Source organism: Danio rerio, chromosome 6 (genome assembly GCF_052040795.2).
Source record: "Danio rerio strain M-AB ecotype USA chromosome 6, GRCz13ab, whole genome shotgun sequence".
Classification (NCBI taxonomy): Eukaryota; Metazoa; Chordata; class Actinopteri; order Cypriniformes; family Danionidae; genus Danio; species Danio rerio.
This window is the reverse complement of record NC_141026.1, coordinates 59,769,991-59,787,500: the sequence shown is the minus strand read 5'-3', so window position 1 is coordinate 59,787,500 and position 17,510 is coordinate 59,769,991. Positions and strand designations below refer to the sequence as shown.

General features: G+C 35.2%; 1 protein-coding gene and 1 long non-coding RNA gene across 9 annotated transcripts in view; both read right to left on the bottom strand.

The window, feature by feature from the left end:
* snta1 (syntrophin, alpha 1) overlaps window positions 1-2,980 on the bottom strand; it is a 55,419-nt gene extending 52,439 nt beyond the window's left edge. For all 6 annotated transcript variants that reach the window (XR_015494331.1, XR_015494332.1, XR_015494333.1 and 3 more), the window contains exon 1: window positions 2,675-2,980. Coding sequence is in view for 1 of the 6 variants with exons in the window: in XM_087258197.1 (XP_087114323.1) it covers window positions 2,675-2,957 (283 nt within the window). In the remaining 5 variants the exon portion in view is untranslated. The remainder of the gene's footprint in view (window positions 1-2,674) is intronic.
* Window positions 2,981-5,285: 2,305 nt separating this feature from the next.
* Window positions 5,286-17,510, bottom strand: part of LOC147836541 (uncharacterized) — a 73,890-nt gene continuing 61,665 nt past the window's right edge. For 2 of the 3 annotated variants that reach the window (XR_015494374.1, XR_015494372.1), the window contains 2 exons: window positions 9,019-9,140; window positions 7,223-8,826 (listed from right to left, as the gene is read on the bottom strand). This is a non-coding gene — a long non-coding RNA (uncharacterized LOC147836541). Of the gene's footprint in view, window positions 5,374-7,222; window positions 8,827-9,018; window positions 9,141-17,510 lie in introns of those variants that run through there. The other variant, XR_015494375.1, reaches the window with a different exon arrangement.

Sequence of the window (17,510 nt, the reverse complement as noted above, 5' to 3'; positions counted from 1 at the left end):
ATCAGATGTGTGGAAGCATTTCGGTTTCTTTCTAAAAAGATACGAAAAAGGAGGAAAAGGTGACAGACAAAGAAAAAAACAGTATGCAGGCACTGCCAGACTGTGGTGAAATATAAGTCGGGGAATACGACTAAAAACAGTCATGGGGACTGCAGAACACAGCACACTGTTCAGATTGATGCAGACGATAGCCCCTTTCACACAGTGAAACCGGTAAATATCCGGAAAATTTACGGAACGACTTTACCGGTATATACAAAAAAGCGCTGTTCACACAGGCGAGGACATTACGGAAATTTTCCGGAAAAGAGCATTCACACATCCATTCCAAAATACCGGTAAATTCTGACATCATTCACCACAAATGAGCTTTAAACGGCTGCGCTTGTGTTTGTAAACATTTGACTAAATTAAAAACTCTGTGGATGATCAATATTGTGAACAACTTTCACAGGATCACTTTCGCATGTCGAGATGTTAATGATATGTGTGTGTGCTGGCGCTCACAGGCTGTTTCATGGGCACACGCAAAGCTTGAAGGTAAACAAACAACGGCTTATCATGAGCATCTCATCGATGATTATTTACACAGTTGGCATTAAGAAGAACATATAAACGTGATCTGACTAACTCCTAGCAGCTAAATGTGTCTGGGAAAATATTCAAAGGCTTTTATTCTCATAAACCGCGCGGACGTAAATGAGTCTGACTGTTCTGATTGGCTAAAGTAGACGTCTCACGTCAGCACGTTCTAGACGTGCACGCGCTTATTCCGGGAATCTTCCCTCTGCAATCACACAGCGCAGCATTCCGGCAAATTACCGGTAATGTTACAACTTCTCTTTCCGGAAAATAGCCAGAACGAATTTACCGGTATTTTCAAAAAGGACCTGTTCACACATACAACCTTTCCGGAAAATTGCCGGCAATTTTCCGGAAAGGTCTGTATGTGTGAAAGGGGCTATTGACTTGTACCGCAAAGAGACCTCTATCTCACTCATGGTTTGTCCTCTCAAGTGGGGGAAAGACAATGCACAACGTTACCCACTGCTGTCAACCTTGGCTAAATCATATCTCTCTGTCCCAGAAACCTCAGTCCCAAATGAGAGGGGTTTTTCTGTTGCAGGGGACATTGTAAATGCCCAGAGATACCAGCTTTTACCAGATTATAGTTATATAATAATTTTCCTTAAAAACCCATCTCTATCTAAGTGAGTGAGTGATTAAATGTTGAATGTGATGAGTTTTCAACAATACTAAATTGAAACTTAATTTTTTATATGGTTTAGTTTTTTGTTATTAAAATTGAAAAATTGAATTTTCTGTTTCGAAACATACAGCTAGATGGCTAATTTGTATGTCATTGATATGTTCAGTGTTAAGGTAAATAAACACTTTTGGCACTTTTTTTCGGTTCTTTTCATTAGTTTTGTTTTTCCTGTAAATTATTCAATAAATACCGTACCGTGCCATTCATACCGAGGTATTACCGTACCTTCAAAATTCTGATACCGTTACATCACTAGTATCAGCAGATGCACGAGAGCGATTTAAAAAAAATTTATAAATAAAATAAGATGACTTCAAAACAACACTAGCACTAGTTCACTGACTGTCAACAATGCTACTTGGACAGTCACTGGCTGCTAATATGATCATTAATATGTTAATATTATTATTATTAATATATTAATATGACTTCACTATTTAAAATTTGCAAACAATACTTTTCTGAAATTGTAGAAAGTCTGAATATGTGAATATAAAGCCAACTTTACCCAAATGTTGTGTGTTTTAGTACACACCAGCTTCTTTTTCTAAGTAAAACAAGCATGTGTTTAAGAACAGGCTACTATCAGCACACGCACAACACACAATGATTAAAGAAAATAATAAAGAAAATTAATTTAAATGCATTTGAAGAAGCTAAACTAAATTATTCTCCATATATAAAACTGAATCAGAATCAGCCAGTCTAAATAACTGTTTCCAAACACTTCAGGGTGCGTACTAAGTTAAATAAACACACTTTAATAAGCGATGTAAACTAGTTATTGTATCTGTTATATGCATCTTAAGCATGTTTTTAAGATCATGCTACTATGGTATCAGCACATGCACAAAAACAATGTTTAAAAATAAAATAATAAATAAAATGACTTTAAAACAACATTAGCACTATTTCATTGACTGTCAACAATGCTGTACTATAAAAGTCACTGGCTGATAATATGATTTCCCATTTTAGAATTTGCTTTCCATTTTTTTGTATTTTGAAATTATAATTATTATAAAAATATTAATTATTTATTTTAGAATTATTTATTTAAACATTTAAATTATAATTTAAACTGTATAAAGTTTGAATATGCGAACATAAAATCAACTTTACCTCAATATAAATCAGTAACTGGCTACTAATATGGACTTCTTATTTAGAATTTGCAAACAATACTTTTCTGAAATCATATTATTAAGAAGAAAGTCTGAATATGCGAATATAACACCTACTTTACCTCAATGTTGCTCGCTTCATGCAATATTCATACACGATTCTCCATATATAGAGCTGAATCAGGACCCGTCAGTCAAAATAACTGTTTCCAAACACTTCAGGGCGAGCACGAAGTTAAACAAGCACACATTTATACGCGATGTAACCTCGTTTTCGTACCTTTAATACTTATTCCAAGTCCTCCAACTTCTTGTTTGGTGACCCGGACGGTCCTCTTGACGTTGGTGATGGTGTCCGGTACAGGAGAGGCGCTGAGGTTCGCCGGATCCCCGTTAACAGCAGCACCGGGCGCGGGCGAGTTGCTGGCGGACTCCTCGGCGGTTTCTCCGGGGCTCACGGTAAACGTGTCCCCGGTAAGAGTGGCGAGCACACGGATCCAGTGGTGTACAGTAACGCGTAGCTCCAGCAGTCCGCTCTTCACGGGCTTCACTGCGGCCGCCATGATCAACACATTCCTGGAATACCGGCGGGCTGCAGTCCCGGACTCAGAGAATATAACACCCGCCTACTAACCAGAACTACCGAAACAAACCACAGCAACCTCTCTCTCTCTCTCTCTCTCTCTCTCTCTCATAATACAAATAATAAAATATAATTATTAAAACACAATAAATTATTAGTTATATATATATATATATATATATATATATATATATATATATATATATATATATATATATATATATATATATATATATATATATATATTTATTTATTTATTTATTTATTTATTTATTAAAAATAATAAAATAAATTATATATATATATATATATATATATATATATATATATATATATATATATATATATATATATATATATATATATCACACGAGTAGCAGTACGATATGGCTGTATATCGGCACTGGTGGGACGCGTGCGTTAGTGCTCTCACCAGTGCCGATATACAGCCATATCGCTCTGCTACAAGTGTGGTATTGCGTTTATACAACAGTTTGACGGCATAATTGTGTATATAAAAACAAAATCAAACATGGAGAGTCTCAAAAACCCTTTTGTGTGAGGAACTACTTTCTTCCGCGTTGGATTCAAATCATAGGCTGATAGGTAAACAGTTGAGCGTGCATCTTTTAAACTGTAGATCTGTAGTGTCTGCTTTTTGCTGGCTGTATGTGGGCGGAGTAATGCACATAGGGTAAAGGCTGTAAGGGTGCTGATATTACTTAAATATATCACAGCTATCAGCCAATCAGATTCAAGAACCAGACAGAACTGTTGTATAAATATATATATATATATATATATATATATATATATATATATATATATATATATATATATATATATATATATATATATATATATATATATATATATATATATATGTATGTATATGTATATATATAATACATGTTGGGTAGTTGTCTTTAGATTTTAATTATTATTTATAAACAATACTGTCTTTGTAACAGAACAAAAAAACAAAATTAATGAATTAAACAGACATGACCAAAATGTATTAATATAAATATGAAAATACAAATATTAGTGGGCGGAGTGGGTTGCACGATCGCCTCACAGCAAGAAGGTTGCAGATTCGAGTCCCAGCTGGGTCAGTTGGCGTTTCTGTGTGGAGTTTGCATGTTCTCCCTGTGTTGGTGTGGGTTTCCTCCAAGTGCTCCGGTTTCCCCCACAGTCCAAACACATGCGCTATAGGGGAGTTGATGAACTAAATTGGTCATAGTGTACGTGTGTGCATGTGAGTGTGTCTGGGTGTTTCCCAGTACTGGGTTGCTGCTGGAAAAGAATATGCTGGAATAGCTGACGGTTCATCCTGCTGTGGTGACCTCTGAAATAGAGACTAAGCTGAAGGAAAATGAATGAATGAATATACATTAAAATATAGTCGTTTCATCATATCAAACATATTCATTCATGAATTTTCTTGTCGGCTTAGTCCCTTTATTAATCCGGGGTCACCACAGCGGAATGAACCGCCAACTTATCCAGCAAGTTTTTGCGCAGCGGATGCCATTCCAGCCGCAACCCATCTCTGGAAAACATCCACACACACATTCACATACACTCATACATATATAAACGCCAACTGAGCCGAGGTTCGACCCAGCAACCTTCTTGCTGTGAGGCGACAGCACTACCTACTGCGCCACTGCCTCGCCATATCAAACATATATATTTACTAATTTATTTTATTTTATTTTTTTCATAAATTGGCAGGAATAATTGTTGGCTAATTTCTTTTTGCTTTGAAATATTATTTGTAACCAAAACTGTCTTTCTAACATAATAAGAAACATAATTAATTAATCAGTTAATAAAATAAACAGGATAATAAAAATATATTATGGTAAATAATATGATAATACAAATATTTAATTCTTATTGAATAATTAATTCTTATTAGTATTATTATTATTATTATTATTATTATTATTCTCATTACTATTCTCATTACTATCTTTATTATTCAAAGGTTTGATAAGGTCATGGTAGTCTAGAGGATCATTCATTCATTCATTTTCTTTTCGCTTATTCTATTAATCTGGGGTCGCCACAGCGGAATGAACCGCCAACTTGTCCAGCATATGTTTTACGCAGCAGTTGTTCTTCCAGCTGCAACCCATCATTGGGAAATCCATACACACTCACACACACTAAGGTCAATTATATCATACCCAATTCATCTGTACCACATGTCTTTGGACTGTGGGGGAGAGCGGAGCACCCGAAGGAAACTCACGCCAACACGGGGAGAACATTCAAACTCCACACAGAAACGCCAACTGACCCAGCCGAGGCTCGAACCAGCAACCTTCTTGCTGTGAGGCAAACTAGCAACCCACTGCGGCACCGCATCACCTCTTAAGGATCACCAACTGTAAAGAATCAAACAACAAAGCTTAAAACAACAAATATTTCAATGTTTCTTAACTTATTTCAATAATTTAATCAGTTTTCAACTTCATTATACAAAGTTTAACTTCATAATTAGAGTCAGTTTGATTGATGTAAGTTGAGATGGCTTGAAAAGTTAATTTGATTCAACTAAAAGAATTAAGGCAGCGAGATTTTACAGCGATGACACACAGTAAAAATGCAGGGCTGCACACAATTCATTTTTGTTGTCCCGACTCAAATTTATTAAGTTAGCTTAACAAGCTTAAGTGAATTGAACATGAATTAAGTTTTCCCCAAAAATCTCAAGACTCAAAAATCTCCGACTTGTTTCAGCTCATTTTAAATAAGTAGTTTGAACAAGCAGCAAAGATATCTTTTGAGTGCAGTAAATGCCCAGTGCATGAATGCATGAACTCAAGTCTGAAAACAATTAAAAATCATCAAAAATAAATAAATTATTTTGCATAATAGCTACATACACTCACTGGCCACTTTATTAGGTACACCTTACTAGTGCCGGGTTGGACCCACTTTTGCCTTCAGAACTACCTTAATCCTTCATGGCAGAGATTCAACAAGCTACTGGAAATATTCCTCACAGACTTTGCTCCATATTGACATGATAGCATCACACAGTTGCTGCAGATTTGTCGGCTGCACATCCATGATGCCAATCTCCCGTTCCACCACATCCCAAAGGTGCTCTATTGGATTGAGCTCTGGTGACTGTGGAGGCTATTTGAGTACAGTGAACTCATCGTCATGTTCAAGAAACCTGAGATGATTCACGCTTTATGACATGGTGTGTTATCCTACTGGAAGTAGCAGACCTTTTGCAGAGCTCGGTTGTAGCGAGTGCTTATTTGAGTTACTGTTGCCTTCTATCAGCTGGAACCAGTCTGGCCATTCTCCTCTGACCTCTGCCATCAACAAGGCATTTGCGCCCACAGAACTGCCGCTCACTAGATATTTCCTTTTTCAGGCCATTTTCTGTAAATTTACTGATGGTTGTGTGCGTGAAAATCCCAGTGGATCAGCAGTTTCTGAAATACTCAGAGCAGCCTTTCTGTCAGCAACTACCATGCCACATTCAAAGTCACTTAAATTCCCTTTCTTCCCCATTCTTATGCTCAGTTTGAACTGCAGCAGATCGTCTCGACCATGTCTACCAGCCTAAATGAGTTGCTGCCATGTGATTGGCTGATTAGAAACTTTTGTTAACAAGCAGTTAGACAGGTGTACCTATTAAAATGGCCGGTGAGTTTTATGTTTGCGCATGTAAAAATGCTTATTCCGACCTGTAATTATTATTAATAGTAAAGAATGAGTGAAACTGTATTATTTTTGAGGTAAAGTCAGAATCCTGTTGTTCCTCTGCGTCATTCTGCAGGATCATCGGTGTGTTTGTAGGTCAGCTCAATCACTGAGTTTGCTGAGGAAACATCCAAAGCTTTCTTCATCTGAAGACGCTAATTAAACTCTTTCTTTGCTAATTAGCTGGAATGCTTTGGCAGTGTAGCGTTAGAGCAAACAGCAGATTCCTTCACAACATTAGCAGCCGTCTGAGAAAAGACGTTCAGATCAAAAGCTTGTGCTGTGCTTTAATTCTGAAGATGATAACAATGCACACGCTAAAATATGCCATGCTGAAAACCTAAAAATAAATCTCATGTCAAAAGTGCTCAGCTGTAATCTCAGATCAGAGCTTTGATGTACATCATGGTCCTGAAATTCACACTGCATCATTTTACACCAAGACATTTGTTTGCAATTATGCTTTATTTTTGTACGGTTATGAATAAAGTCAGCCAATAGAGTATATTGTTAATGCTTAAACACCTTTAGTGATTTATTTTTGTCTTTATTGCATAGATTATTTGTTCAGAAAGCCTGAATACATTTGTTTTCATCTTACACTGTATGTATTGCTGGATTCCACACAATTTAATTGTGTTGGGGCAACATGAAGGAATTAAGTTAACCTATTATTCATTCATTCATTTTCTTTTCAGACGTGTCGGAATGAATCACCAATTATCCAGCATGTGTTTTGCGCAGCGGATGCCCTTCGAGCCGCAACCCAACACTGGGAAACACCCATACACTCTTACACTCACACACTATGGCCAATTATTCAACTCACCTATACTGTATGTGTTTGGACTGTGGGGGAAACTGGAGCACCCACATTAAACCCACGCCAACATGGGGTGAACATGCAAACTCTACACAGAAATGCCAGCTGACCCAGCTGGGAAACAAACCAGCTGTGAGGTTGTGCTCCCCACTGCCCTACCGCTAACCTATTAGTTTAATTATTCATTCATTTTCTTTTCGGCTTAGTCCCTTTATTAATCTGGAGTCGCCCCAGTGGAATGAACCGCCAACTTATCCAGCATATGTTTTACATAGCGGATGCCCTTCCAACAGCAATACACACTAATTCACACACAATTCACCATGTGTTTGGACTGTGGGAGAAACCGAAGCACCCCAAAGAAACTCTCGCCAACACGGGGAGAACATGCAAACTCCACATAGAAACGCCAACTGACCCAGCCGGGGCTCAAATCAGCGACCTTCTTGCTGCTACCTACTGCGCCACCGTGCTGCCCCACGATTGTTTCAGTAAATTTTAAATAAGTAGTTTAAACAAACAGCTAACATCATATCAAGTTAATACATGTACAGTCACTGGCCACTTTATTAGGTACACATGTCCAACTGCTCATTAACACAAATTTCTGATCAGCCAATCACATGGCTGCAATGCATTTAGGCATGTAGACATGGTCAAGATGATCTGCTGCAGTTCAAACTGAGCATCAGAATGGGGAAGGGGTTTTTGCTGACAGACAGGCTGGTCTAAGTATTTCAGAAACTGCTGATCTACTGGGATTTTCAAGCACAACCATCTCTAGGGTTTACAGAGAATGGTCCAACAAAGAGGAAATATCCAGTGAGCGGCAGTTCTGTGGGCGCAAATGCCTTGCTAATGCCAGAGGTCAGAGGAGAATGGCCAGACTGGTTCCAGCTGATAGAAAGGCAACAGCAACTCAAATAAGCACTCGTTACAACCGAGGTCTGCAGAAGAGCATCTCTGAACACACAACACGTCCAACCTTGAGGCGGATGGGCTACAGCAGCAGAAGAGCACACCGGGTGCCGCTCCTGTCAGCTAAGAACAGGAAACTGAGGCTACAATTCACACAGACTCACCAAAACTGGACAATAGAAGATTGGAGAAACGTCGCTGCTCTGATGAGTCTCCATTTCTGCTGACACATTCGGATGGTCGGATCAGAATTTGGCATCAACAACATGAAAGCATGGATCATCCTGCCTTGTATCAACGGTTCGGGCTGGTGGTGGAGGTGTATTGGTGTGGGGGAGATTTTCTTGACACACTTTGGGCCGTTAATCCAGTATACCTAATAAAGTGGCCTGTGAGTGTATATGTCTTTAAAAATTGTCTTTCAAAAACTTTTTTTTTTTAAATGAACTAAATGTTTTTGTTTCTTTTAATGGTCTAAATTGTTCGGTATATATATATCTTAAGAAATAACTTCTTAATTTAATGATTCTTCTGAGTGGATCAGTTGTGGGCATAATGGATGAATCACCTTGAAGATTTTCTGTGCTCTGCTGTTTCTGCTGCTCTCAGATCCATCACTACAGCAGCTTTGACTTTGTCTCCCTCTAGTGGTTCAGCTGTTATATTATGATTGTCCTTGCCATGCAGAGGCTGTGGAAAAAAAGAAAGTCTTCATTCATTTATTCATTCATTTTCTTTTCGGCTTGGTCCCTTTCTTCATCCGGGGTCGCCACAGTGGAATGAACCGCCAACTATTCTAGGCAAAAATGCTGATATAAAAGTCCTGCCCACATACAAAATACTGTAGTAATTTGTGGTAAATACTATTTTGTAAATGTAAAAACTGTTACTGTTTTTCTTTTTTCTTTGAACTAGACTAGTTAATACTTGTAATCAATATAAAAAATTCCAAAAATATTAAAGCTATAAAGACCTTTAATATATTTGAAAAATAATATATTAATAATCAGTGAGTTTATTTAGTTATGTATTAGTAAATAATTTAAATTAATAATAAAAAATCCAACATTTAAGAATTTCTACCCACATACAAAACAATGTTGTAATAAGTAGTAAATACTGTAGCATTTTTATTTTTATTTTCTTATTTATAGTGTTTTTGAACCATACTAGTAAATAATAATAATAATAATAATAATTATAATTATTATTATTGTTATTTTTTTTAAGCTATAAATACCTTTAAACTATTTGAAAAATATAGTATTAAAATTGATGAATTTATTTATGTTTATTGTAATTTACTTGTAACTTTTAGCCTGTTTTTATTTGTTATTTATTGATCTTGAACTTTCTTCTGTGTCTACCCTGTAATATAATAATTCAGCATATAGTTTGCTATGGTAACACGTCAACCATTTTTCACCCGTTTACTGTAGTAAACTCTAAAGTATTCTACAGTATTCATTACAGTTTATCAGTTTACTATAGTTAATAATACAGTATGCTGGAGTATTGGTGAACAAAGAGTTGCACATACTAGAATATACAGTATAATACACTTTACTATAGTATTGTTCAACCACACTGGAGTGTTTACTATAAATTACTATAGTATTTTTATTCATGTAGGTGGGCCTCATTACTGAACAATGGTGATTTTACTGCTATTCTTGCTGCAGTTACAGAATCTCACCAGTAGAAGGCGACAATAGACTGCATTACTGATGAACACTGAATCATTTGCTCAACCGATTCTTCTGAACTAAATAGTGTTTGTGATTTTACTACGATTTTTCTGCAGATAGATAGGCTGTATATTACACAAGTAGAATAAGACAACTGAATGTATTAGGATATTTAAACAATTAGTTCAACTGAATCAAATTGATTTGTGATTCTTTCAGAATTTCAACAGTGCCTCATTCTGCATCCGTTTACCGCTAGACATGTCAGTTAAATGATTCAATTGATTCTTCAAATGAATCTTCTCTAGTTAATGACTCATTTCAAAACTTTTTTTACATTCAACAGTCACTAAATTGCCTTACAGGCCACAGAACTGTATTTTGCTTTACTTTTCCTTATTTATACTAAACAATGAATGATCATTGTATTCATTGAAAGTGAATTAAAGTAAATTAAAAAGTTGAAAAGCAATGAAAGTTTTCTCTTACAAAATTTGTTGTTCAGTAGCAAATTTGATCCACTTACAATAAAAAATAAAATTCAATAAAACCAGGCATATAATGTACAGTTATAAAAAAAAAAGTTAACAGCAAATATACTGGATACTGAATTACTGTTTATATTATATTATATTATATTATATTATATTATATTATATTATATTATATTATATTATATTATATTATATTATATTAAATTATATTATATTATATTATATTATATTATATTATATTAAATTATATTATACTACACCTTATAATATTATTTTTTACATTATATTATATTATTTTATACTATATTTTATAATAATATTTGGTACATTGTATTATATTATTTTATACTATATCATATTACTTTATACATTATATTATATTATAGTTATTATAATATATTATATTATTATATCATGTTATAGTATAGTATGTTATAGTATATTTTGTTATATTATTTTGTACATTATATTATATTATTTTATGCATTATATTATATTATAGTATAGTATATTAAAGTATATTTTATTATATTATTTTATATAATATATTATATTATATTATATTTTATTATATAATATATTATACGATTTTATATTATATTATGATTTATTATACAATGTTATATTATATTATATTATATTTTATTATATTATATATTATACGATTTTATATTATATTATATTATATTATATTATATTATATTATATTATATTATATTATATTATATTATATTATATTATATTATATTATATTATATTACATTATATTATATTACATTAAAGTCTGCTATTTTGTCACTTATACTGAAATAAATACGGAACTTTAATGGAGTAATATTTATTTGATTCTCTAATATTTCTCTCTCTATAAAATATACCTCTCGTGTATGTGTGTTTGCGTATGTGTGTGTGTTTCTGTCAGTTTGAATGTATAATTTGTATATTTGCATTTTAAGTTTGGGTGTTTTCTGTCATTATACCATCTGTTCTCATAATCCTTCATGTCTGTCTGGGTCTTAAACCTGTCTGTCTTTACAAACCTTGCTCTCTCTCTGATTGTGTGTGTGTGTGTGTGTGTGTGTGTGTGTGTGTGTGTGTGTGTGTGTGTGTGTGTGTGTGTGTGTGTGTGTGTGTGTGTGTGTGTGTGTGTGTGTGTGTGTGTGTGTGTGTGTGTTTTCATTTTTGTTGCTTTGATCGCACATGAATATGTAAATACATACATTTGCATGAACTGTTATATAAGCAGTATATTTTGAAAGCATTCATTAATCTTTAATATTGCTAAAGAGAAATTCATAAAGATTATTCATTGTTAAATTTGTAATTTACAGGGAATTAACTAATGTAAACAAATGCACTGCTTGATTTTAAAATGTTTTCAAAAGTTCTGAAATTAGCATAACTGAATATATAATTACTATATGCTTCAAAAAAGTATTGTATTTGAGGATTATTTTCTGAAATAAATCCAATAAAATTGTTTTAAATAAAATAAAGCTGAATTAAAATATTAAATATTTCCAGAAAAAAAAAATGCTTAGAAACTAAAAGACGTTAAACTAAAAGTTGGGAAAAAATATGAACATAAAGCAAAACTGATCTAAATGAATAAAACAAATAGAAATATAATAAAAATGACAAAATGATGACACTAAAATTGATACGTAAATATATATAATAAATATAAATAAAAACTATAATCAATATTGGTAACACTTTAAAATAATAGCCCTTTACTTAATGCTTGTTGTATTTACTAACATAACCAACACAATCTCACAGCAATTCGTAACCATTTGATTTAGTGGCTAATTCGTATGAATTCATACGATCTAATTTGTACAACTTACTACAATTTGCTCATCCCCCAATGATGGTTGGGGTTAGGCTTGGGGTCAGGTGCCACGACTCCTTTGTAAAATTGTAAAATTTCATACAACTGAACTCGTACAAATTTGTACAAATTAGCCACTAAACTGTCAAGACGTGAAATACTTACGTTTCCTCGTGAGATCAGGCTGACATAACCTAAGTATGAATAATCTTGTGCAGCATTTATTTATCATAGTTCACCATTAACTAATGCATTATTAAAACTCAAAGTTGTGTTTATTAACATTAGTTAATGCACTAACATGAACTCTATTGAATTTAACCCTAACTAATGTAAACGGCGATCAATAAATACCATAATAAATGTATCACTAATAGCTTGTTCATGTTAGTAAACACATGGACTAATGGAGATTGTTTTAAAGTGATACCTCAATGTTAAAGCTTTAAACCAGGGGTCATCAACATGGTGCCAGTGGGCACCCGGTAGCCCGCCAGGTTCACATGAGTTGCCCGCAGGCCTGTTCAAAAAATAGCTCACCATAGCACCACATATGAGTAAGCTGCATCTAATATTTTATAGGTATCCTTTTTAAATCAAACTTGCATTGGTGTAAATTTGAAAATTACTTTAAGTTATGTATTAAAAAATAAAACTTTAAAAACGATTTCAGACAAATTAAGTGTATTTAAGTGCATATTGATATTTATGTAACTTTTTAAAAATCATTGTTGACAACGACTGTGAGAAATCATTAACATGATCAATGTCTTCACATTGATGAATATTATTATTTATTAATAATAACATATAATTAAAAGTAAATTAAGAAAAAATGTGTTATTTAATAACTGGTAGCCCTTCACACTAATCGGTACCCAAGAAGTAGCTCTCAGTTTCCTTAAGGTCGGTGACCCCTGCTTTAAACTGTATTTTGTATTTTGCACACAGAGCCAAACCCGAGTGCGTCTGCCGACCTCAGTCAGTCATTGTGTTTCTGATTATAAAAATGAAATGTAAATGTATGTATTAATGTTCAGCAGATGATGAGCCGACCCTGCTGTCCATCTGCTCATATATAACCTTACGCTAGTGAAGTGGTGTGTGTGTGTGTGTGTGTTTTCATTTTTGTTGCTTTGATCGCACATGAATATGTAAATACATTAATTTGCATGAACTGTTATATGAGCAGTATATTTTGAAAGCATTTATTAATCTTTAATATTGATAAAGAGAAATTTATAAAGATTATTCATTGTTAAATCTACAAAGTTTTATTTTAACAAAAATTGTAATTTACAAAAAATTAACTAATGTAAACAAATGCACTGCTTGATTTTAAAATGTGTTCAAAAGTTCTGAAATTAGCATAACTGAATATATAATTACTATATGCTTCATAAAAGTATTGTATTTGAGGAAGTGGTGGTATTTGAAGTGGTGTGTGTGTGTGTGTGTGTGTGTGTGTGTGTGTATGTTTTTACCAGCCTGATCTCACGAGAAAACGTAAGTATTTTACGTTTTGCCAGTTTAGTGGCTAATTCGTATGAATTCGTACGATTTCAGTCGTACGAAATGATACGATTTTAAAAAGGAGGCGTGGCACCTGACCCCACCCCTAACCCCAACCATCATTGGGGGAAAAGCTAATCATACTAAATTGTACGAATTATATCGTACAAATTCATACGAATTAGCCACTAAATGAAAAAGTTACGAATTGCCGTGAGATTGTGTTGGTTTTTACCTTGTATTTCTGATCAAATGTCAATATGCAATACACAAATATATCAATACCAGCAAGTTTTGTCGTTGTAGGGACTTTTTTTTTTTTTTTTGATCCCCATGAGGAAAGTAGCTCAGAAATCAGACAGAATGAACACTTTAAGAAAAGCTGGGTTACAGTATTTTATCCCAAATAGGGTAAAATGTGGACTAACCCACACATTAGGTTAAATTTGGTCCTATTAATTTAATTAATGGGTGACACGAAGGCTCATTGGTTAGCACTGTGGCCTTTACAGCAAGAAGGTTGCTGGTTCGAGTCCTGGCTGGGTCAGTTGGCATTTCTGTGTGGAGTTTGCATGTTCTCCCCGTGTTGTCATGGGTTTCCTCCGGGTGCTCTGGTTTCCGCCACAGTCCAAACATATGCGCTATAGGGGAATGGATTAACTAAATTAGCCGTAGTATTGGACTGTGTGTGTGTGTGTGTGAGAGAGAATGAGTGTGTATGGGTGTTTCCACCACAGTCCAAAGACATGTGGTACAGGTGATTTGGGTATGCTATAATTGACCTTAGTGTGTGTGAGTGTGTATGGATTTCCCAGTGATGGGTTGCAGCTAGAAGTGCATCCACTGTGTGAAGCATATGCTGGAATAGTTGGTGGTTCATTCCGTGTTGGCGAACGCTGATGAATAAAGGAACTAAGCCGAAGGAAAATTAATAAATGATTGAATTATTTAATATTAAAAAATGAGCCCAGCAGTTGGGTTAGTCCCTATTGCACCCAGACTTGGGTTGAAATAACCCAGCATTTCTAAAATGCAGATTGTTTGCTAAGGTGGTGTAGAAACATTACAGCTGAGGAGAGGAACAGAAAGAGAAATATACACGCAGGGGTAAATATCATGATTTGGAGGCCCTCTGCAATTCCAGCACATCAGTCTGTATACCTATTTTTATTTATCTATTTATTTTAATTTATCTATGTCTTTTTCTGGGTAGTGGCGCAGTAGGTAGTGCTGTCGCCTCACAGCAAGAAGGTCGCTGGCTCGAACCTCGGCTCAGTTGGCGTTTCTGTGTGGAGTTTGCATGTTGTCCCTGCCTTCGCGTGGGTTTGCACTGGTTTCCCCCACAGTCCAAAGACATGCGGTACAGGTGAATTGAGAAGGCTAAATTGAAAACTGTTAAGCAGAGCATTTACTGCGTGAGAATGAGAGATACTTTCACTTTCACTCTCTTGGATAGGGAAACCTTTATGCACAGACATCAATTAGTCTATAAATAATTAATTTTCGTTTGTTAAGCGCAAAAATTCATTTCAAAACTATTTCTAAATTCAGTTCTAATTTCCAGCAAACAAATAAATGAACAATAATAACGAAGTGTGCTCAAAAACCTGAGTTATATCCTAAAACACATGCTGTGCCCCATATGGTCTAAAACCTGACAGGTGGACAAATCAAAGCTTGTTTTTAATAAAATAAATATAAATATGGATATAATAAATAATACTGCTAATAATAATAACATTATACAAAAGCAAATTGTTATGAATGAACTGAAAAAGCCTCCCGAGATGAAGAAGACATAAAAGCAGTGGTTTTTCATATTTATGTAGGCTAGAAAATAATATGTTTTGTAATATTTTAATCCTTTATATTTATATTCTATATCTATTCTTATTATATCCTATATATATCCTTAATATTTACATTTTTTCATATGTAAAGATATTTGCCTATTGCTCTCTTGTGTGTATTAAGCAGTGTGTAAGCGAGGTGCAACTCTGCACTGGAGTTTAGAGCGGGTTTGTTTTGGTCTAATGAAAAATCTATTATAGTTTCTCCTATTATATTATAGTCCTCCTGTTACTTACTGTTCATATAAAATTGTTTTGTGTTCACATTATAAATGTTAAAAGAGTCATCTCTTCTCCCGGTGTCCCTAGCTCCGAATCTGTTGCTCTCAGCAGTCACACTTTTTAAATTAATTTATTTATTTACTTGACCACAGTCTTCTTATTCATTATTTTACCGCAGCTCTGCTCTTTTTATCTATTTTCTTGCAGCCTCGTGAGCAACATACAGCCTGCAGGTCAATCATGATATAACTCAGATGTGTCATCTCTCAATGTGCAGCTCTTGTGGTCCAGCGGTTAGTACCTTAGGTTACGACTCCGCTGACCCGGGTTTGATCCTCGTTTGAGAACTTCATGTTTTTCATTTTTATTGTTAAGACATATAATACTGTTAGGGTTGTTGAACATTTGAAGTTCTAAAGCAGCTGTTTTCTCAAAAAAAGACGTGATAGTGTCATTAGAAACTGATTTGGAAATGACCTTATTTTAATATAGTCAGTCGTGAACTGAGGTGGGCCGGTTTAAGGCTTGAAACTCCAGGGCTGAAAAGGAGTCCCACTCCGGCCCTGGTCGTTTGATATGCAGTGACATGCAGTCAAATATTTCACCAAACAGTTCGTAGGGATGCGGAGAAGCAGTCAGATATTTCGCCGAACAGATCCACCACTTTTAGCGCTCATAAACAATCATAAAGCCCTCGTGCTGCAGGAATGAGGAGGTCTGCTGAAGGTGCAGCGGTGGTGCAGTGAGGGGTTTGCGTCTTTAATAAACTACGGCAGTTTGCGTTCACTGAACAGTAAGAATGATTAATAAATCCAAATGAAACAGTCCCTTAAAAGTCACGTCTCGCTTTCAGTTTCGGGCTTTGGCGCGTTTTACACAAGCGTACCGCGCCAAAGCCCAAGTGAACCGCGCTCAGGCACACCTCTTCCAACCAGGCCAGGGCCGGCCAAGTAAACCGTGCTTGAGCCCGATTCAGCGCACTCACACTTCTCAAGCGATCCGGGAAATGGGCCCGGGCACGGTACGGATGGCATAGTGCGAGTACGCCCTAAAACTAAAATGATTCAGAAGACTAAAATAATAGACTAAAACTAAAATGGAAGTTTAGTCAAACTAACTACGACTAAAAGCAAATCAAAATTTGCTGTCAAAACACTGCTATGGAGAGTCCCCATTAACATTAAATCCCAACATTGTGTGTGTGTGTGTGTGTGTGTGTGCATCTTTACCCTGGAGGGTTAACTAGGCGTCTGCCTGCTGACCCCTGTGACCCAGGCCTTTTCCTCGGACCTCAGGAGAACAGCAGGTATACAATCACACACACACACACACACACACATAGACGCAGCACAGAACAGCAGGACAACAAGAGCCGAGGGGCAGACGGAGACTTCGCCGCGATGCAAAGCTGTTGCATTGTCAAAGAGCTGCTAATGCACTAAATAGAGCAGTGACAAAGA